The following is a 23669-nucleotide window of genomic DNA, read 5'->3' as shown; positions in this document are numbered from 1 at the left end:
TATTCATATTTTGATGTTACTACAACTGTACAAGAGAGACACTTTAGCGTATTTCCCTATTCCTTTGACGCTTACTAAGAAAATAATTTCTACTCACTAACAAATGTAAGGGGTAATTTTGTATAAATATATACACGTACAAAGTCGGGAATGAGCAATAAAATTATTTGTAAGTACTTACCTGGTAGGTTTTACAAAATGTAATTTTCTGATGACGCTTTCAGGAACAGTCTGACTGCAATTAATCCATGTCTGATATTAAATAAGAGCAATTGTTTTATTTAAATTATAAAACCGAATTAAAATTTGGTAGGTATGTGCTTTAAATCAGTAGGGTTTAACGTTCAAAATGGAATGATGACACGAAAATGGAATTGGAACTGTAATTCAACACATTACGAGTTTAACACTAATTAATTTAGATCCAGTCGACGAGCGACAATTGACCGACATAGTCTACTTAATTCTAATCCTGTTCTTGTGAAGTTAACTCGTAAAAATCAAAAATGAAAGGGTTATTTGGATTTAAAGGTAAGATTTATAAATGTTCTTCTACTATACCTACTTAGCTTTATTCTTTAGTCGTCATTTCCGTGTTAAGCAAACTTCAGTACCATATTCGGTTCCACAAAGTAGACAGAAGGAAAAAAGACATGAAAAGACGAAGGCATCCTTACGGTATGTGTCTATATCCAAAGTCATTAGCACTGTACATATTGCGTACCAATAATTTGCACCGTCAATGCGCCTACCTCCTGGAAATACCTGCGAGTCAATATTCTAACAAGTCTATCAATTTGATGTTCAGTGGTATAATAACTGATTACTTGTTTGGTAAATAACATTTATAGTGGTATGTTTCAGTAAGTAAAATAATGTAGTTAAAGGAAAAAAGGTTTTAGCTTATTTATAGTTAGAGTACGACATAAATAGATAAAATCAATAGAAAATGTATTTTCGGTCGACGCAACGGACTCCAACCATACGATATGCGCTTTGTATAGTCAGCCAATTTGAATCTAAATTTTTTTTTGTTTAATTTAAAAAATACTTTTTTATTATTAGGAAATCATCAGCTGCTATATCTAATATATTACTTATTCGTCGTTATACAATGTTGTCATTGTGATGTGAAATCTTGCGATCGAAGGCCTCTGGAAACTAAAACCGACCCCTTGCCACCTGACAATCGTTTTCAAATTGAAATTATTGGAATTAACGATAATATGTACATCCCAAATAGACTATATACAGGTAAAATACAGAAGGTTATCTTTTTACTTTTATGCAGTTTGCGCTGTAATTAACAAAAAAAAAAAGCATAGGACAAATCTTTAATATTTTTGTAACAAAAATTTACAGTACGTTTATTCGCATCGGACGATGTGTCTACCTTTATCGCGTTTACGATATCAGCACTTGAAGATACAAAACCGAACGAGAAGAATCGGCGGAAGCCGATTCCATTGAACGCTGGTATTATTTATGCTCCACTTAACTCTACCGATTCTAAGCTGAGTTTGATCTGCAACAACTCGGTCATACAAACAGATATCACTCCGAAGCTTTCTGTGCAGGTATGATTTGCCTTGATTGTCTGATTTAAGTCCATTTAAGAAAAAAATTAAGACATTACGTGTATGTATTGGCTAGGAATAAGAATACTGAACAATAATTGTAACTGAGGAATAAATTAAAATACCCGAGTCTAGATCGCATGGTTGATTGCATTGGACGATTACATACACTAAACACATTTAAAAACTATAACTTGACATTAACGAATTAAGCTATTATTATTTTTGTTAGATTAAATTTTCACCTCCAGGTTAAATGGCGTGCGCCCCCGAAAGATAACAAGTGTGTTACCATATATGCGCTTATTGCTGTGAAGCCAGATGTTTGGTATAGCTTTGAGGGTCCATTGTCGAAAAAAGTGTGTGAGGATCGTCGAAACATGGAAGACATTCAACCAATGGAGAACGATAACTGCACAAGTTGTGAAGACGCTAGGTATCTGGTGAGAAATTTAATTAAAAGAAGAGAAAAAATGAATTAGTTTATGTGTATTTAATTATTATTCGATTCCCCTTTTCCATTAATCTGGAGTTGGTGCAGCGCATAAACTGAATGATAAATCGCCATATATTCTAGGGAAGTTTTCCGGCGTACAATACAGAACCTTCAAGTACAACTTAATATAAATATTTTTATCGTTTCTCAAGCATTTTGACTTGACTGTGTACAGCACAGTCAAGTCAAAATGCTTGAGGCTCTATAATTCTGCTTTAACCCAGCAGAATCTATTAAAATATAAAGTATGTGATAATTCAAAAAGTAATCTCAAATGAGACATATAGATACTTCTATTTAATGTAATTTTTTACTAAATATGTTTAAAAAAATGTTTTTACGAAAATGCTAATATATAGTGTAGAGATTTGGAAATTGTAACGGTCCATGTAAATGGAAAATGCCTATGTTTTCAATAATATCAATCAAACGGGTATGGTTATTGATTTTTTTTATCTTATAGTACCTATTTATTTAATTATAAATTAATTTTAGTAACATTTTATTTCAGCTGACATTTGAAGGAATTTGGTCTTACAATACTCATCGGCATATGTTCCCCAATGCAAGTGAATTAGCCCGATTCAGTGATGTCGTAGGCGCATCACACAGTAAGAATTATCAAATTTACAAATTCAATACTGAAGCTAGTGAAGGTTTAAAGATGCTAGTAGAGCAAGGTAACACAACTAAATTAGAAATGGAGATTCAAGCTGAAGTAAGTAAAATTTTGACTTAAGTCCTGTTGTGCATATCTACTAAAACATGTTTCTATATTGCTAGTTGTTTTTCATTGGGACATTAATGACTCTTTACTTCATTTTCATTATATTTTATAAAAAAATACAAACTATTAATAATGTATCTTAATAATTAATTTTCAATGGCTGAAAAAGATCAAATGACTACAAATCATATTTACACCTGTCTTCCTTACTAGAAATATTTTCCGCATTTGCGATCCCGCAACTTGACTGCAAAACTTCTTTATTATAAATTAAACATAAAAAATAGTCTGTCATTTGTACCATGTTTATTTTATTTCCTTGATTTTTTACATGTAGTAAATATTTGTATTCATGTATGTTAAAGCAAATTAATTCAAATAGAAAGAGCACAGAGGGCACTACTTAAGGTAGCTTATTTCAAAAAGCGTAGGTTTTCAACTCAGAAACTGTACACCGAAACTGATTTACTCTCCATTAGAAAGCTTTTCGTATTACATATAATATTAAAAAAGCATACAAAATTAGATTACAACCCAAAAAACATGAATAAGCGAAGAAACACTAGTGTTGTTAAGAAAATACAGACACATACAAAATTTGCTCAATCACAGTTACAGTATCTTGCATCGCATTTGTATAATAAATGCAATGACATCCTACAAATATACCCTCTAACTCTGCACGAATGTAAACCGAAAATAATTGCGTGGCTTAAAAGTTTGAGTTATGATGATACTGAATTATTACTTTATCACGTTTTGTAGATTGGATTGGATATCTATACAATTAGCTATACAGACACACACACACACACACACACACACACACACACACACACACACACACACACACACACACACACACACAGAGAGAGACACACACGCGAACGCGCTCTACCTTTAGCTATTATATATATATATGTATTTTTGTAATTCTTAATTCTTAGCTTGTTTCATCTTATAACTTTGAATTAAAGTGTGAATGTGTTAAGGAAGAGCGACTTCTTCTGGCACGGGAGCTCACGGCACTCAAAAGAAGAAGTCAACCTTTGAGACTACTGTCTTGGTTATTGATGAAATAAACATTTATTTATTATTTATTATTATTATTATTATGTGCCCTTACCTACTTTGCTTGTTGTAGCTTGGATCATCAGTGAGAACGATTATAAAAGCTTTAGGCCAACCAAAGCCAAATATGGTGACTAACGCAATATTCCGTGTAACGAGAGAACACCATTTAGTGTCTCTAGTGACTGCTATTATACCATCGCCTGATTGGTTCCTTGGAGTATCAAATATGGAATTATGTGAAGTTACTACTAGGAAGTGGGCGCCGAATTTGACATTTAACTTATATCCTCTAGATGCAGGTACAGATAGTGGGTTGACTTTTGAGGTAAGTGTCAATTGAGATGTTAAAGTTTACTTTACAGTACACTACTAATCCTTCCTTCTTTCCTCCTGCCCTTATCCCAATTTTATTTGGGGTCGGCGCAGCATGTAGAAGACATGCTTGCATGCCTTCCATACTTCTCTGTCAAACGTCATCTCATAAGTAACATTCTTTCTAACCATATCGTCTTTCACGCAATCCATCTATCGTTTCCTCGGTCGTCCTCTATCTGTATATCCATCCACATCCATGCTCAAGGCCTTCCTCACAATATGTTCCTCATTCCTTCGCATTACATGTCCATACCATGATACCCGCCTTTCACATAACTTCTCGGCTATCGGTGTCACTTTCAAACTTCCTCTTATGTACTCATTCCTTACTCTATCTATTTGCGTAACAGCACACATTCCTCTCAGCATTCTCATCTCCGCAACATACAATTGTCTTTCATTCATCCCTTTTGTAGCCCAACACTCTGATCCATATTGAACAGCAGGTCTGATCATGGTCTTAATTTATTAAACTAGTAATCATATTGGTAGAATCATCATCCTCCTGCCCTTCTCCCAATTTTAAATATAAATGGCTATAATATCTACTCTTGTATTATATCTTCGTAATTAAATTTATCAGATTAAGTTTTTAATATTAAATATTTGTAGTCTCCAAATGAAGACACGATGCCGCCTCAATCCATTAAATCAGCCGAAATAAATAAACTAATTCCAAAAGAGCAGATGAAGCCATTTGCAAAATTACATTTCGAATTAATGCGGACATACACAACTCCAGACTGTACAAATGAAACCCCCGATCAAGACAATAAAGGTATTGAAAGAATTATTTCATGCATAATTATACTGTTTTATCAACTTCATCAATAGGCCTACTTGTCAGTCACTTCTCTTTTGCAAATAAAGTCAATAGGCTATTTGACAATGCGAAAAATAAATTGTGAATTATTGTAATCAGTATATATTATGAGTTTAAAAATGGTTATTTACTAACGAAAGTTGACAATAATACTTAATTTATTCAAAAACCCATAAATAAAAATGCAAATTTTCAAACGTTTGTCACGTGACACAAAACGCTTCTGATTGACCGGGCTTATGATGAAGTCACTTTCTTGTAAACTTTGCTTTTCTTCTACCACAGATTAAAATACAGGAAAGTGACGACTCCGACTTCATTGCAGCGCCATATTGTCCAAATAGCGTTTTTGCACGCTATTTAAATATTGAATTTTTTAATATGATATTTTTTAGTAGTAGTTGCTTAACTTCTATTAAATAATATAAAATGGCCTATTGCATAAAAACCTTTCTACGCTTATGAGAGTAACTTAAAATTAAATTACAATTTCCAGACGAGGAGAGACAGACTGACTCGAATGAAATACCGCCTCCAACTACACCGTCCCGGTAATTAACAAATTTTATTTTAACCTACGGTTTTAAGTAATCCCACACCAATATCAAACACATGCAAAAAATATTATTATAGAAAAGCAAAATCTAGAGAGTTAACATTTCATTTTAATTGTACACAGAGAAGAACCTTCCCCAGACATAGATTCGACTGAGGATTGTCCCATGACTACGTGGGAGGAGTGGTTATCGTGTGAAGGAGAGTGTGTAGATGGCAAACTCAAGGGTTATCAGACACGGTTTCGATACCACCTAGTAGATGGAGTTGCTGTCGGCAAGTACAACGAAAATGTAAGATTCCCAATTGTTAGCTATAGTTCTACATACACCTAACATACTAGAACCATAAAAAAGTCAGTCGAGGAAAGAATGGTTAGATGATTATTCTTTGAATGTATAGATTGGTATGGTAGGATACCAAAACGCAATCGATGACTTTACAATGATATGTACCTACTTGTAGCAAGGTAAAATATAACAATCAGCCATACATTTGTCGCATATCATATTTTATTGACATAATATCCTTTGGGAAAATGAGTTGATTGCAACTAACATCCGACTTCAGCACCGCGCGCTCTCATTCAGCCTCGTGTTACACACTATCTTCCTTCACAAAATCAATTCCTCAGATTGCAGGAGCAACAGAAAAATAGTTAAAAATAAATAAATTTCATTATCGGTTTTGTAAATTTTATTAATTGATGTTTCCGTTTCGATAAGATAGTTTTATGTTTACATGTTTATATTTTATAATAACACAATTATATATAGATATATATATTTTTAAATTAAAACACGTCTGGTGGTGTGAGATGTATAAAACAAAGTCGCTTTCTGCGTCCCTAATATATAATTAAATATTAATAATAAAATATATTTTTTGAAGTTTGTGAAGATTAAAGACGTAAATAAACAAATTCTGTAGTATATTTAGTATATAGTATATCAGTATTGCCCCGTGCGAAGCCGTGGCTGGTCGCTAGTAATAAATATAAAAATAATCTACGTATATAGATAATATAAGAAAAGTGTTAATATATATTTTAAATCATTCCATTATGTTGAATTCATAACGATTATTTTTATTAAATACATTTTTTTAGAATCCATCTTATGAGGAAAAAAGGATCCCGCAATATTGTGTGGATAATTATTCAGATATTGAAACAAAATATTGTGAAGAAACTTGCGAAGAAGAGGAAGAAGGTAATATCGAGATAATTACTTAGATTTTCTTTTTTTATTACTTGTGATTCATAGACCAAAAATATTATTGTCTATTCTATACAATTATATTTATAGTCGTCAATACTAATTTTCTAAGGAATAACTTGAGAAAAGAAAGAAATAACCAAGAATATATAATCCACAGTAGATTCAAATTATAAATATAGATCTGTATATAACATAGATTTTTTGCATGTTGTACACGCCTCTAAGTGGTATACATATTAGTATTTAAGATTTAGATGTTTAAGATTTTATTGTGAATGCTGTATATGTTATGCTGTTGGTGGGTCTAAATAAATAAATTAAAAAAATAGCGATCATAATAGATCTTTAGCATATGTTTTTAAGCTACGTAGAGAATCAGTAGTCTAGCCCAGTCGATTGAGAAAACCACCTACAACAAAGCTTGAAAAAAAAAATTGTCCTCGATAATATTATTATCAAAATATTGCATTTATGACCATGTTGAATATTTTGATAATGTCAGTTAGGTCAGTACAGTTGGGAACGTTCACGCCACTTCGAAATGACTTCAAGAATATAATTATTTTTGGAAACGAAACAGGGGTTTATTTTAAATAGTCGTGGATAACATAATCAAAATAAGAGTACACTATGAGTAATGATGGAGGCATGACAAACTATAAAAATAATCTTAAGAGATTTCGGGGAGTTTTATAGGTCAATCAAATAATAAAGGCGTGAATATAACAGGTTAATACGAAGTTATGGTATCATATAAACTATTTTCCGAGTTTTTAATAGTTAAGTCTTTTTAATTTTGAATTTAATTTTTGTCCTCTTCGCCCCACGAACTTTTGGACCATCCCTTATACAATTTTGTAGCAAAGAGTTTAACAACGTTCATTATTTACAGTTTCAGCCAGTAGAAGAATTTGGTAAGAAAATCAGAGAACAATATTAGATAATCAACTAAATTTTACGTGAAAGTAAATATTAAGTGATATATATTAATGCCAAATAAAAATACTTTTTAATACAAATTTTATTTTATTTTTTATAATAAGATCCAGTGCGTTTTTGTCAATTTTAGGAACATTACATTTGTAAATGTGAAAAATGATACCAATATAAATCCATTATTTCCAACTCTGTTACGCTTTTTAATGGTTATTTTGCAAGTAATTCCCTAAATATATCAAAGTGTGTAAGCCTGTAAGGTAAAAAAAGCAAAAACTATCAGTTCAGCTTAAACTAGAGTCACTTTCTGGGACAAGAATAATTAAAAGGTTGGCACCGGTCTTAACGCGTCTTATCCGGCAATCCTACGCATTAGGCGTCGTCCCGAACTCCTGGAAGACTGCTTTGGTGTATCCGATCCCTAAAAAAGGCAACCGCTCAGATCCGTCCAATTATAGGCCTATAGCCATCACTTCCTTGCTCTCCAAGATAATGGTGTTCCTTATAAACTGCCAGCTCCTGCGGTATCTAGAGGAGAACCAGCTGATTAGCGACCGCCAGTACGGTTTCCGTCGGGGTCGGTCGGCCGGTGATCTTCTAGTTTACCTTACTGATAGATGGACTGAAGCAGTTGAGAGCAAGGGTGAGGCATTAGCAGCCAGCTTGGACATGGCGAAGGCCTTCGATCGCGTGTGGCACAAAGCGCTTCTTTCGAAGCTTCCTTCCTATGGGCTCCCCGGGAAATTATGCAATTGGATTACCAGCTTTTTGGCAGATCGGAGCATCAAAGTCGTTGTCGACGGTGCATGCTCCGACTTAAAGTTCGTCAATGCTGGTGTTCCACAAGGCTGCGTTCTATCACCTACTTTGTTTCTTCTGCATATTAATGACTTGTTGCAAATTGGGAACATTCATTGCTATGCAGACGACAGTACCGTTGACACCTTATACACCGGCCGCGCTAATATTTCTCGGGAAAACGTCGAAGAAAACCGGAATAAACTTGTGTCTGAAATCGAGACTTCGTTTAACGAACTGGGGCCGGCTAAATTTAGTCCATTTCAACCCCAAAAAGACGCAAGTTTGCGCGTTAACCGCTAAAAAAACACCATTTGTCGTATCTCCACGATTTGCGAACATCCCGATAGCCCCTACAGGTAGTATCGGAATACATGGCGTTGATATTTCGAGCCTCGTTCAGTTCCGCGGTCAATTGGAAGGCAAAGCCATATTGGCTTCAAAGAAGCTCGGTGTGCTCAGCAAGGCGAGACAGTATTTCACGTCGACCCATCGCCTAAAACTTTACAAGGCGCAAATTCGGCCTCACATGGAGTACTGCTCTCACCTCTGGGCGGGTGCTCCCCAGTACTAGCTCCTTCCATTTGACCGCATCCAACGTAGAGCGGCTCGAGTTATCGACGATCAAGCCCTTTCCGATCTTCTTGATTCTTTTGGCTTGGCGTAGAGATGTTGGATCACTCTGCATCTTCTACCGAATTTTTCACGGGGAATGTTCCGAGGAATTGTTCGGATTAATCCCGGCTGCTGAATTTCACCTTCGGACATCTCGTCAAAATTCTAACTTTCACCCGCACCATCTTGATGTCCGAAAATCCACAACAGCGCGATTTCTTAGACATTTTCTGCCTCGCACAACCACTTTGTGGAACCAGCTTTCGCCGGCGGTTTTTCCGAACCGATACGACATGGGAACCTTCAAGAAAAGAGCCTACTCCTTTCTCAAAAGCCGGCAACGCACCTGCAAGCCTCCTGGTGTTGCAGATGTCCATGGACGGTGGTAGTCACTTTCCATCAGGTGAGCCTCCTGCTCGTTTGCCACCTATTCCATAAAAAAAAATTAAAAGGTATGGACTCTAAGTAAATGATTAATTAAATTAATTAATAGTTAACGAGCTAGAATAGAAAACAAGCTACCAAACTATAGAGCGAAAAATCGATGATCTAGTTCGCGTAATTTATTGATGAGACCGCTCTATCGAACAAGTTCGTTCGTAAACTATACACCACTCGTGTAAAGGATACACACTTAGCATATCTATCAACTGTCATAGTATCTGTAGGTTATGTTACCAGCTCCTTTATTTATGCATATACAGGAAAATCGGCATAGTATTGTGAGGTTTTACGCACACTGAAATAATCAATAAAAAGAGGTTCTCAATTCAATTGTCTATTGTATTATTACTTACCACGCATTTTTATTTGCTTAAAGTCACTAACTACATTAAATTAAAAAAGAAAACAATAATTTAACCTATTGTTTTTATTTAACGCAAAAATAAGCAAAGTTGGTCTTATGTTTAATTTTTAATAGCTTTACCTATTTAGTTGCCATATGTAGTCGACTGCTCAGTACCCACTTAAAAGATAGGGTAATATTATTTTATGTAAAATTAAATTAAATTCATCATTTAACAAGCGATAAGAATGGTATTAGAATAAGGTCCGTTATAATGAGAAAATGATTTTAACAATACCTACTTATTTACATGATGTACAAATAGATGCCCTTACTATTTTATTAATCTTATTAAAAAATCTATTTATTTAATGTTAAATATTTTTATTAGTTTTACATTGAATATGTAATTAAAGTTAGCTAGGTAGTATTTATTAACCTTTACTCAATAAAAGAGTGGCTGCTGATTTCTTGCCGGTTCTTCTCAGTAGAATCTACAGTACGAAGGAACCGGTGATAACTTCACATAATATAGTTGTTAAATGACGATTAAAGTGTTTGTAAAAGACTACTTGAATTTAACATATTTGATATTTTGATTTTTTATTTTAAAGAAATAAAATTGTTACTATAATACATATTAAATCTTTTCTTAAAAACCATCGATATTAAAATCAGAAATATTCATAGATATTTCATGCCTTTGTATTAAACTTTTTCTATATAATCTGCCATCTGTACTTCATTTTTCTTAATTCTTATTCTTACGTCATCGCATGCGACATTTTGATTTTGTGATTTGAGTCAAAATTTTTATTTACGCTTCGAATGTATCAGTGTAGAATAAAATTTTCTTTTTGTTGCTGTTAATTGTACTATGCTGGAAAAAAAGCCAACATCTAAGTTTAAACGTGTACTTGGTTTAACTGCGGCGACTATATTCGTTGCCGAATCTATAGGTATTGCTATATCCTACGGATTATGGTACAAATTGAACACTGAACGGGGTGAGTTTAGAGGGATTTATATTTATTATATAAGTTTAGCTTAAAATATGTACTAAATGTACACATTTGTAACAAATATATTTTAAAAAAATCATTAGTTTCGTTGTGGTACAATATAATATGTATACGATAATAAGTAAACGAAATAGTATAAATAAAGGCAGCCGTCATTAAAAAATCTCTTGAAATAATGTAGTACAATCTCAATCTTTTATATTTTTAGTCAAATCAGTTGCACACAGCTTTAGCATAGGTTATGGAATTCTATTTGGTATGTAAAATAGCAATATATATTTTCAATTTTTTATTTTAGACTTTCGATTTTATATGCACAAGAATTACAACTGGGTGCTGGAAGGTTACTACAAATTGGGTGAAACACTAGGTGGGCACAAGACTCGTGAACTCGACGCAAAAGTGTGGACAAACGAGGGCAAGATATAATCTCGGTGAGATGAGCATTGCTGCTAGGTCTTTGTTCTGGGTGATCTCCTTTGGAACCCTCGGCTACGGCCTCTTCACATTTGTCAAACCTGATGATGAACTACTCAAGAAGGTCATTAAAGATTTAAATTTTAGTTAAATGTTGTGAGATCACTGTTTATGGGGTTCATATATTATGTTTCAGATTGAATTAAAAAAATCATTTGTTATGTATTTGGTGTTAACATTGTCACTTCTTATTTTTACTAATATAAGTCATTATTTGGCAATGCAATATTGTAATGTTGTATAAACCATAATTTTAACAATTTGTGGTGTGGTTTGTATGTGTTGATCATTCATGTTATAAAATTATTCCTGTTTTTGCTTGCAGCAGTATATTTACATTCACTATTTGTGTTTCATTATTATGGTTATTCTATATTTTGTATATGTTACCTTTTAAAAACTGAATATATATATTGATAAGATAAAGTAGGTATTAAAATGACATCAAGTTTGTGTTAAGCCTTTAAATCTACTCTAATCCATGAAATTAAATAACAAATAGAAACTATAATAGAAATATTTTAAAAGTGTATGATGGGTTTTCTTTTATAAATTTTAGTAATATATTTTTTTAATTTCAGTTTAATCAAGAATCTAAGCATACAGATGCCAGAAGAGTATCACATCACACCATAGCTGTTCTTAAAGAAGCTGCTAATCCCGATTCTGAAATAAATAAAAAGGTGGAGGAACTTCTGAAGAAAGGAAAATGACTGACAAAACTACAGTTCTCGAAAGACTAAGCAGACGAGATGCACAAAGATTAGAAAAACTTCAGAAAGCGCACAGGGCAAGGGAAGAAGTTGATGCCACAAATGAAAATGAGGATTATTTTTCTGGAGCATTCAAAATAAGATCTGAGAATATTGAACAATTGCTCTCTCACATACCAACACTAGAAACAAATGTATTGCCTCAGCACTTTGATAACATTAAGAGAGAAGTCAATGAGCTACAAAAGTTTGTGGTCACTTCTTCCTTTTTTTTAAAAGAGTTTAATATGCGAAAATATTTGGGTATTGTACAAAATTTGCAAACAAAATGTTATGAATTAGAAGATAGATATGTGCCTAGAAAGAAATTTGGTTTTACTCGGAAAAAGTTACCAAAATCTCACACTCAAAAACAGAATTCTATGGATGAAAACGATGGGGCTGGCAAGACAGACAGCAACAAATGGGATGAAAAGCTATTTGGATTTGATTCTAAGGAAGATAAAGTTTTATCTTTAGAAAATGATGAGTTATTTCAACGTGATGTTGCTTTGAGAAATTTAAAGAATTGTACTGTTGGTCTGAGAGGCGTTATGGGGACTTTACATATAACCAATTTGGATAACTGCATAGTTCTTACCGGTCCTGTGACCTCTTCTGTTTTCATAGAGAAGTGCACAAATTGTAAGATTGTTACTGCTTGCCAACAACTCAGAATGCATAGCTCTATTAAGTGTGATGTATATTTGCATGTCACTAGTAAGGGCATTGTAGAAGATTGTGACCATATTCACACAGCACCTTATAATTTGCACTATGAAGATTTAGAAAAGCATTTTAATATGTCCTCACTAGATAGAAATACTAATAATTGGGATTGCTTGGATGATTTCAATTGGCTAGCACCAGATGTACCCTCACCTAATTGGTCAATTTTGGATGTTACACAAAGGGTTTGTGATTGGGACGAGTGGTGGTCTAAAACACCATTATAATATCATATTTTCAGTCTTTGTTAATGTATTTAAATTAGATAACATATTTTTAGTTTAAATCATTTAAATATAATATACAACTGAATTCAACATTTTATTGGAAAATAATATTTATATAAGCAGTTTTAAAAGACTTCCTTAAGCAGTGCATTTTATTTTCAAAGAACAAAAATAAAAAGTTGTCAATATAAATTAAAATATTTTTTAATTTAAATTAATCATAAGGTCCATGTTATTATCATTATATAATAATTTTGTTAAGACTTATACATTGCTTGCTATTATTAAAGTTTTAACATTGTCTGCTAAAATTAAAATAAAATTATATGTAGAAATACACAAAACATAACTGCATAGTTAACACAATATAGAAGCTTTTATTAAAATATTTATGAATTAAAGAATTTTGTAAAATTTACTTTTTTATTTTATTAAAACGAATGTCTATCCCTTTTTAAAATGATTATAAAATCATACTTTATGGGCACTTACTGTGGGGTCAATAGAAAAATAAGATAGGGGTTTTTGGCAAAATGGGTAAACGATCAGAACGAGGCTCGATATAAGGGTGTATCAACATCTCTGCGGAAAAGTTGAGAGAGCTAATTTGGCATAATTCGTGAAGTTTGTATTGTTTCATGAAACATTCGCAGACTAGGTTGTTAGGAGTGTCCTCGATTTAGATATTCGTTTTATATTGTAAGTCAGCTTAAGGAATCGGAGGAGATAATTATTAAAAAATATTTAAAAAAAGTCATATGTTACTGGGCGGTTACTAAGAAATTAATAAGGGCAAATATGGAACAGTTCACCACGCGACTGTAGCACAAGGCTACTACTACAACAAATTTAAATTCGCCAATCATTCCGGAATATCGATTTTTTTTACATATTAACTATGCATAGCTATAATATTATTCTCATGTTTATCGGTAAATTGTCTATGATCTAAATTCGTCGTAGATTTCGACATATATACATTTTGCTTATAAGACATTGAAAAGGAATAAGTATAAAAAACTTCCGACCTTCAAATGCCAAGGATCATAATAAATTAAAATAACATTAACGATAAATATTTATTTATTTAACAAAGTAAATACATAGCGAACTAAACGACTTAAGTCCTTAAATTTTTACAAATAAAACTACAGCCTAAATGAAATCTAGACAGACAAAATTTTTAAAAGCTATAAATTCGTAATATCGAACATTTATACATGAATAAACAAATCCAATTATTAATGTATATAAATTAAACTTAGCTATTATAGTGAAAATGAAATGACCCCATTATGTCTAACATTAATAAGAAAGTTGGGATAAATTTATCCCGATACATAACTTGCTATAAAACATATTTTAAACATTGTGTAAGCATAATTCTATAATAAACGAAGAATATTTTATAATAAAATTTCACATGTGACTTTTACGAAAATTTAGCCAAATTACGCGTTTTAGGGTCAATCAAAATAATAATCCTGTAGTCCGGTGGCATTTCAAGGTTGCGTTTGAAAACACATCAACACATCGATAGGTTTTAAAACAACTACTGCATGTTCGGTCAACACTGAGGAGATATATTAAAAGACCGTTTTATATCACAACAAATGCAATGATGTGCATTTTTGTCGATTCTTATTGCGAAATCTACTGGAGGTGATTTGCCCCTATTACTCACGAGTCTACACTAACCAATGACACACACTAAAATAAAACGCAATAATTAATTTATAAAATATAATAGAATCAGTCGAGCACAATAATTTGAGAACGATTTGTGGTTTGATTTAGAATAAGTAATACATATTTGTATTGCATATTATTATGTTTAATAGTATATGGGTACTGGTTCACTAGATGTCTTGCATACCTGCATTTCTTTTTTGTCAGATTCAAGGCATTTGCGAGCTCATATATTTGTTAATGTGTTTGTAACATTTTCGAATACACAAAATACAGGAATGATCAATGAAAATGAACATGATTATCAATTTTATCAACTGTAATTGAAATAAATAAATATAAATAAGACCAAATTAGTTAATAAGAAGATTTAGTACGTAAAGTTACGTAACAAGTACCACTAATGTGAAGAGAAAAACAAATATTAACTCAAGATAGTTTAATTGGAGTTTTTTTATTTGTAATAAAACCAATATTTCTACTGTCTTTATATAAGCAATATATTGATTAAAATTTGTCATCCTAGTAAAAAGCTTGCTAAAGCATAGACGAGCCAAAATATTACTTACTGTCATAATGTGCTTAACAAACCTCAAATAGTATTGTTAGTAAGCAGAGTATAGAATATATATAATATATATAAGAGTATATAGTCTTATTGCTAAAAATATTTGTCATAGTATAGGTACATAGTGTATGTAACAGTAAAATATTATTATACTAAAGTAGGAGTAAAGCAATCTATACAATACATTATAAAATTATAGTAAGTATATACTACAGATATATTACAAGATGCAATCGGTAGTAAGCAAATATTTTTACTATTCTCTTAATGAAGGCTTTAATCCTTTTTTAGACAACAATTGAAAAAAAAATCATCAATTTCTTAGTTTTAGCTTTTACCTATGTATTCATAGTTAATGTTAGTTTGATAAAATATTGTTGAAGGGGTTTTTAGTAAAACAATATTGTCTGTATAAAAGTCTTCACAATAAAATGATAAATTAGTGTTTAACTAAAATTCTGCAAAATGAATGCTGTAAAACTGATGTTACAGTCAGAACTCTTCGATTAATATTATTTTGATCGAAGATATAGGTCAGGTAAGATTAGTAAACTTTTTTTAAAGGCGCCATTAAAAGGACATGTCAGAATACCTTTACCCAGACGACATACTCACGCTTACAGAAATAAATAAAACTAACCCAAATACCGTTAGTTAATTGTTTTGTTTACCATGAATTCGATCAAAATTATCGATTATGGCAAAGAAAATCAAAGTTTTAACTGTAATCTCAAAGATGACGAAAAGATACTCGTTTTGACTTGTTGCTTAATATAATATTGTCTTCAGCATTTCCATTGATCACGTAAGGCATGAATAATTTATGCTATTTTCATATATTTTTTTCTTAAAAAATTTAAATCCTGCCATTTCTATATATTCATTCAATTCTCCTTTTAAACTTTGATTATAGTACGACACAAATTAGGCGTAGCATCGGAAAATGCAATGGAATGAAAATAAAACCGATTACTGCCGATTTACACAACCAATAGATATAGCTCCCTATCGCGCCATTCGACGCTATTCGTCGCTATAGATTAACGCGTCAGAGAAAGCAAGTGCATGTAAATCGACGTGTCAAATTGACAAATATATTATGTCATATGATATTACAAGTTACCATTGTGCAAAGATCATATTCGCATGAGAAATAAATATTGATAATTTGGGATAGCGTACTCAATTTGGATGTGATCGGTTTTACGTATTTTGCCGATGCGACATCTAAGTTGTGTCGTACTATAATTATGTGAATACAAAAATGACATATATATGGTGTGATATGTCACTATTAATGATGTAAACTTTTTCAAAATCTGTTTCAATAGAAAGTAAAAACACATATTATATGTATAGCTATATTTTGAATTTGTGATGAGCTAATTAATAGAACTCGACGGGAATTATATAAAATATGCTACGTAATTAAGTTATTCAAATTATTCTAAGTAATTATAGTAACTATATTAATTTTTATTATATAATAATTAAATACAATCCTTAATATATAAATATAAAATTGTATAAAACGAGACAAAAATATAAATTAAATGCAATTAGAGAATTAAGTAAAATTCATATTGATAGAAAATGTAGAATAATATTTTAAACATTTTGAGTAAACATATATAAATGACTGTTATATAAATTAATTATATTTTTATTTATAATCTCAATATATAAGAGATTCTATGTAATTCAAATTTCAAGGAATGTCATATAATTATTAAGTACAGAATATTGAATGTCTTTTTGAAAATCTCATTCAATTTATAGATAGCTTATCAACTAGTTGTAATTTCAGGAAATATATACAAAAATTCATACACTATGACAAAATTTTGTAACATTCTAGTTTAATAATAATCATCGTTTTTTTTGTAATAGTCTAGTTTAAAGTAATATTAAATAATGTAGAATAAAATAGTAATACAAATACACTTCTTATTACTCAATTCAATAAAATTTGTACAAAGTGTTTTGTATGATATTTAAAGAAATAGTAAGGCCTGCTTTGTAATGTTTTAAACCATCATTTAACATTGACTTTCAACTGACATTTCAAGATGTTTTTAACACTTCAACACTAATTAAAACACATTGTTGCCTATCATTTTGCAAGCTTTCCGGTGTAGGTATTTTCTTCAATAATGTTCCATAACATGAAAACATTAAAATGTAGGACAAAATGTAAACTAATATATGTTAAATAACATTTTATAGCCGAAGTGTGGTGCTTTACTTATAATGGTTATTTAGGGCTCTTTATTTGAGCAATGGTGTGTCACTTTCTTTCGAATAACAAATTAATTACGAAAGAAAGAGAGAAAATAAGTTTAATTTAAGACCCAGTTAAAAAAAAACATTAATCACCATTTTCTTAAGTTTTCTGCGACAAATGATTTAGTTCTTAAGAAATCAATATCTGTTAATGTTCATTACATACTTTAGCATAGCTGGGAGATCTTTTTTGTAATAAAATGCTGTTTTTTGTCATATACTTTACATTCTTTCTTCCGTTCACATTCTACTGTTAAATGTTTTTAAATGTTTGCTGCATATATTATAAATATAAGTACACTAATATTATTGCTGTTATTACTAAAGGCAGTATTTTCGTAATTTTTTATTACTGGTGTTTCTTTTAATTTTGCTTTTCTTACTTTTTGATTGATGATTACAAATTATTTAGATCATAAATGATTTGAAAAAACATTTCAATCATTACTTCGAGAATCACAACTTTATAATATTACTTTTTCTTATAAAAACGAAAAATATTCACCAATTAGGCTTTTTATGTGTGATCGTCCATTGTTGGAATGTGTTGTTAGGGTCGCACGGGGCTAAGCCTAGTGTTCTTGAGTTAGGTTGTAACGTTAGACAATAACTGTGGAGACGATGTATTAATTGGTTGTGCTTTTCATCGTACCTAAAATAATAGAATTATGATTAATAAAAAGACCATACTGATGAGCTGTTACAAAACTAACATTTAGTATCACAACACTTTATTAAGATTGGCTTGCCTGTAGTAGTTGTGCTTATACACAAATATATACTATATCGATACAGTTAAAAATATCTGAGAATTTTTTTACAGAAAGGAGTGCCGAGAATAATTTATTGACTTTGATGTTACCCTTACTTCTCATGGAATATAATATTAAAATGATCAATGTTACTGTGGTAATACATCACATTGTTGTAAATGTTTTGTGATAAATGTTGCTTTCCTTACACCATCTACATATTACACACAATACCAATTTCTATGGACAAAACTTACCACTTATCATCAGATAGGTTATTTGACTTAAGTCTCCATAAAAAAATATATAATATCAATTTAAATTAATATGAATATTTACCTCCATGGGCCATCGACAGTGCCAAGCCTGCAGATTGCCTGTTTGACGTTTTCCTTATCTGCTTCAACGCACCTCTCTCCTACACCAAGCTGACCTGCCTCGTTAAGTCTAAATAGTTGATTGTTGCCTGCTCCATGACAAGTTGTAGTGCCTGAGAAAATAGTTACATATTACTCGTTTTGTCAAAGATATGGATGGATATGATAAAGTAGTAACAAGAATGGCCATTGTTGGACCGTATCATAAGAGTATTCAAGGAACACTTGCCATCAAGGCTTTCTAGAATTATGATGCTCGACGAATACATTTATCGTCGATTGTAATGATTCGTTTCGAAAATTAAAAACGCCTAAAATATTTTGTCTTTGGCCATTTTCATATATTTATATAATTTTATTACACAAATATAAATAACACACACAAGTAAATGTGTTTCATGGATGAATAATTCGGTTTACTTACCAATGTATGCTGGAGCCGCTTTTCCCATGGTATCCAAGCAAAGATCAGCTGCTTTATTTCTAACCATGCCCCAATGAACATTTTTAGGTAGTTTAGGAAATTTATCATAAACATCGTAAGCCACATTTTCCATAAACCATCCGAAGTCTTTGCATTTTAATTTTTCTTTCAATGCCACCTGTGCACTTATGTCTCCCATATCCAGGAACCTGGCCATGGGTTCTCTCGTGTAAAAGTATTCTTTATGTTCTTCATCGAACCATGTCTCTATCACCCTCTTATAGTTAATAGTTATTAGGGATCCTTTTCGGTTTTTCGCCAAATCTCCAAACGAGTATGGCATGAACGCGCGATAGACATGACCTACTCTGGAACACGGTACCCATTCTATACTTCCGCCGCACTGCCAAATTTTAAAACTCAATTCGAAGTTCTCTCCACCCCAAACCAAGAGACCTGGGTCGTATGCTCCGATTTCCAAGAAGTATCTTCGATTAATAGCAAACAGACCACCGGCATGCGTTGGACTTTTGTAGGGTTCGGATTTGTGTTTGTGCAGATTTGCTTCTCTGTCTGGAACTTCGTTCTCTTTATAGAGCATTCCCCACTCAAAGATCCCCCTGTAATTTGTCCCGTGCTGGTAAACAGGTCTATATTCGAATGTTCTGTGATCAATTCCATCAATTACTGGAACCGTCATAATTCTATAATCTCTATAAATTGGGGCGAGAAGCGGAGGCAACCAATTCACATTAACTTCACAGTGGGCATCTAGGAATACGATGACGTCACCGGTAGCCTCTTTTGCGCCTCTAGATCGGGTACGAATAAGACCCTCTCGCCGAGTATTTCTAATGAGTCGTACTTTACCATGCCATCTTTTTATATAGTTATCTAAATTTTCTTTGAGATTGTCCTTATCGGAGAAGTCGTCTACCTATAATAATTTACTATACTTTAATATCGGTTTTAAACTAGCCAGGGACAAGATGTCAGAGATTACAATACCATATGCTCCGTCATAATCAATGCCATGATTTTATTAATTTAAAATAATATTTTTAATGTAAAAGTAACTCTGTCCGTCCGTTCTTTCACGACCAAACAGCTGAACCGAATTTTATGAAATTTAGTGCGAAGCAAATTTGAACTCCAAGAATGGACAAATGCTTTTATTGCCTAACACACTCAAACGTAAGTGAAGCCGCGAGCGACTACCAGTAAATTAATATAGTTTGCAGGAAACAAAAATGTTATTATATTGAAGAAAAAGCAGTTAAAATCGCGTTAAAATTATTTCCACTTACCAGAACAACTTCATGTAATACGTGCGGCGGTGATCGCTCGATCACAGTGTGAACTGTGCGCATGAGGACGGTGAAGCCTTCGTTATGAAACACTATGATAACAGACGTGGTGGGCAAGTCGTGGGGATAGTGCCAGTACTTGCACTCGTCTAGTCGCGTATCTGGTATGGACCTGTTCACAAATATCATTTTGTACATAATTCAACATAATTAACCATATTTATCCTTTAAATCTTAACTTAATTTGATTTGTATGCTTAAATTTTTGATGAATTATTACGATAACTGTAATTGCCTTAGGCATGAAATAACACTCGATAACAGTTTCTTGTTGGTTTATTGAGAATATAAAATGAAATTGACAGAAAAATGCATTGAAATTTAAATAAATTAAACTTATTAAACCATTATATAATGCATCATTAATTATATTTAAGAAATAATAAATTATTCAAATATACCGGTTCATTGCAATATCATCAGAGGCCGCTATATTCATGCCATATTCACTTTCGGATTCTGCAATATCATTGGCACGGTCTTGTGACATGTAATACGGCATGCCCTCTTCTCCTGGCCCTTTCACGGTCGATTTGGTTTTCGGTTCAAAGTTGCCAAGTTCTAAGAATAATATAAAAAACACATAATATTTAGATTTAAAATTTCTTATTAGGAGTGGTATACCATTGCAGAACTAAACTTAAATATTTTCTAATTCTATACATATAGAATTTATTATACATACAAAAAAAAAACATTGTGGCATTTAGGAATCTCTTATCCAAATATCAGTGTTAGAAATCTGTATAATCAGCAGAGTAAGAGTAAACACAACTAAGCAATTTTAACATTGAATTAACACTGCATCATCGGCTTAACGAAAAAAATACGAAGTTATTTTCGGAATTTCAAAATAAGTAAAGTATATAATATGTAGTTAAGTGGAATATTATTGTATTATATACTAATCCTTATTGGTTTGTAATGTATTATGCGGAGCTCATACTCATCAGTTATTGTAATGCCAAATAACATTTTTCAGTATTGTTGTGTTCCAGTTTGAAGGGTGAGTGAGCCAGTGTAACTACAGGCACAAGGGACATAACATTCCCAAGGTTGGTGGCACATTGATGATGTAAGGAATAGTTAATATTTCTTACAGCATCATTGTCTATGGGTGATGATGGAGACCACTTTCCATCGAGTGGCCCATATCTCGTGGCTCATCTGCCAAACTATACCATAAAAAAAATCTTGTTCTTCACTTAATTGTAAAATTATGATTCAAAAGTGCTTGTAAAAGCCTACTTGAACTTTACAAAATTGTATTTTTATTGCATTTTTAAAGATATAATAAAGATAAGTACATCACAGTTTACTAATGATTTATAATATTTATATTTAATAATACTAAAGTTATCAGACAGTAAATAAATGGGTAAGTGTATTTAAAACTTTAACTTTTATTAACATTGATATCAAATGGTAAGAAAGCTCAGGATGTGAATATAATAATATATAATTCAAACAAAAGAAGCCAAAAGTCAAATAAACAACATTTGACATTTAATTTATGATTGATAGAGAGCTTGAATAAACTGCAATAATCATTATGGATTTGAATTTTTTTTATTTTTAATGTTTAAAAAGCTGTTATTGGCTCTTTAAAAATAAAATAAAAGGGAACATTAATGGTTACTTAATAATATAGTAGAAATTTTGTTGTATAAATAAAGATGTGTGATTCTTCAAGATCTAGTGGTGCACAATATAGTTGAGCTATTAGCAAATTGCATGGGTTACGTAAATTTAAGGTACATACTCATATATCTTCATTACTTCTTCAATTGGGAGTGAGCTATAAATGACAGAATTAATAGCAAAAATTTGCTCACAATCGAAAGGAGTTATTGTTTAATAATTGACACTTTAAACTTAAACAAAACAGCTATTTAGTGATTGTTAATTTGCTTGTACCTTTATAAAATATATTTTTATTTAGTAACAATTTATCTTAAGCTTCAATCTCTATATGGCCTCATGGCTGGACACATAATCAACAATTGCATGTTCAAACTCAGGCACTATTGAATTTTCATGTGCTTAATTTTTGTTTATAACTAAAAACATAGTGATTAAGCCTGTAAGTGTCTAATTTCACAGAAATTCTGGCACATTTATATCATCAACTAGTATTATAGCAGCATGCCTAGCCTTCTCCTCAAAGGGAGACGAACCTTATATCTCCTCCCTCCTCTTGCACATCTTATATTGCCCCAAATAAAAAGTATTATTCAATTTAATTAACAAGTATATTTTGATGTTTTTAAAAAAAACATGTTTACATACTAGATTTTTAAGCATGTTTGAGATTATCAATTTTAAACATTCCACCTACTATTATACTACTAAGAATCAATTAAAATCATGTCTTATCAAAAAGCATGTATCCTCAATTAGTGTATACAATCAGATAAACAAGATTGGAATCTAAAACACTATCAACTAAACAGAAAATGGATTAAAATAGGAAAAAATGTTTAGATATGCTGATGGAATATTTGAAAATACCATTGAATTTATATTTATTTTATTTACAATTGATTTATAGTTTCAATATATGTACCTATATGAAGTTGTTTATAGGAAATGATACACGCCGATTGCATCTCTAGGCCATATAACTGTACATATTATTGTACTTTTGTAGATTGAAACAAAGTACACTAAAAATAACTTACCGGTTTTCAATGTGGGATATACATCTCTGTGAAACTTTTGATAATTCGGCTGAGCATCTGATATTACGATATCGTTAGAATCAACGTCGACATTTACATAGGAATAAGAATGCACAGCGTACAATAAAATTAAAAGGATGGCACCAATCGCTGTCATACGAATAATTCTACCGCGTCTTACGTTTGTTATGCGCATTTTACCGTATATACTTTTTATAGTATCATTAAAATATTAATTATTAAACGCAACAAAACAAAAACCAAACTTCCATGTAAGAGAATGCGGCTTCCGATGACGTTTCGGTCTTGTGAAGTTGTGAAATTAATATTTACAACGT

The 23669-nt window shown here is 31.7% G+C and overlaps 3 protein-coding genes across 5 annotated transcripts; 2 read left to right on the top strand and 1 right to left on the bottom strand.

Annotated features, from left to right (window-relative positions):
• Positions 1-308: 308 nt before the first annotated feature.
• LOC124531804 (spondin-2-like) lies at positions 309-7860 on the top strand. 2 transcript variants are annotated; one of them, XM_047106329.1, is made up of 11 exons: positions 309-531; positions 1066-1254; positions 1363-1577; positions 1829-2020; positions 2585-2791; positions 3945-4199; positions 4862-5027; positions 5569-5623; positions 5752-5920; positions 6736-6838; positions 7740-7860. In XM_047106329.1, exons 1-11 carry the CDS (start codon positions 507-509, stop codon positions 7763-7765), a joined length of 1602 nt encoding a protein of 533 aa, XP_046962285.1. In that variant the 5' UTR covers positions 309-506; the 3' UTR covers positions 7766-7860. The 2 variants fall into 2 exon arrangements, with proteins under 2 accessions (XP_046962285.1, XP_046962286.1); XM_047106330.1 differs by lacking the exon at positions 1066-1254 and having other exon boundaries at positions 492-531.
• A 3442-nt stretch (positions 7861-11302) lies between these two features.
• Positions 11303-13608, top strand: LOC124531805 (tubulin-specific chaperone C). Of its 2 annotated transcripts, XM_047106333.1 has the most exons (3): positions 11445-11546; positions 12064-12157; positions 12217-13608. In XM_047106333.1, the coding sequence occupies exons 1-3, from the start codon at positions 11445-11447 to the stop codon at positions 13188-13190; spliced, it is 1170 nt and encodes a 389-aa protein (XP_046962289.1). In that variant the 3' UTR covers positions 13191-13608. The 2 variants fall into 2 exon arrangements, with proteins under 2 accessions (XP_046962287.1, XP_046962289.1); XM_047106331.1 differs by lacking the exon at positions 11445-11546 and adding an exon at positions 11303-11439 and having other exon boundaries at positions 12064-13608.
• A 4352-nt stretch (positions 13609-17960) lies between these two features.
• On the bottom strand, positions 17961-23656 carry LOC124531826 (N-acetylgalactosaminyltransferase 7). The gene is made up of 6 exons (XM_047106364.1): positions 23332-23656; positions 21052-21211; positions 20591-20762; positions 19284-20220; positions 18822-18972; positions 17961-18382 (listed from the first exon to the last, which is right to left on the bottom strand). The coding sequence occupies exons 1-6, from the start codon at positions 23525-23527 to the stop codon at positions 18232-18234; spliced, it is 1767 nt and encodes a 588-aa protein (XP_046962320.1). The 5' UTR covers positions 23528-23656; the 3' UTR covers positions 17961-18231.
• Between the last annotated feature and the right edge of the window lie 13 nt (positions 23657-23669).

The sequence above is a fragment of the Vanessa cardui genome, chromosome 8, assembly GCF_905220365.1.
Source record: "Vanessa cardui chromosome 8, ilVanCard2.1, whole genome shotgun sequence".
Taxonomy (NCBI): domain Eukaryota; kingdom Metazoa; phylum Arthropoda; class Insecta; order Lepidoptera; family Nymphalidae; genus Vanessa; species Vanessa cardui.
Note: the sequence above shows the minus strand (reverse complement) of the source record. Positions and strands in the feature narration are given on the sequence as shown.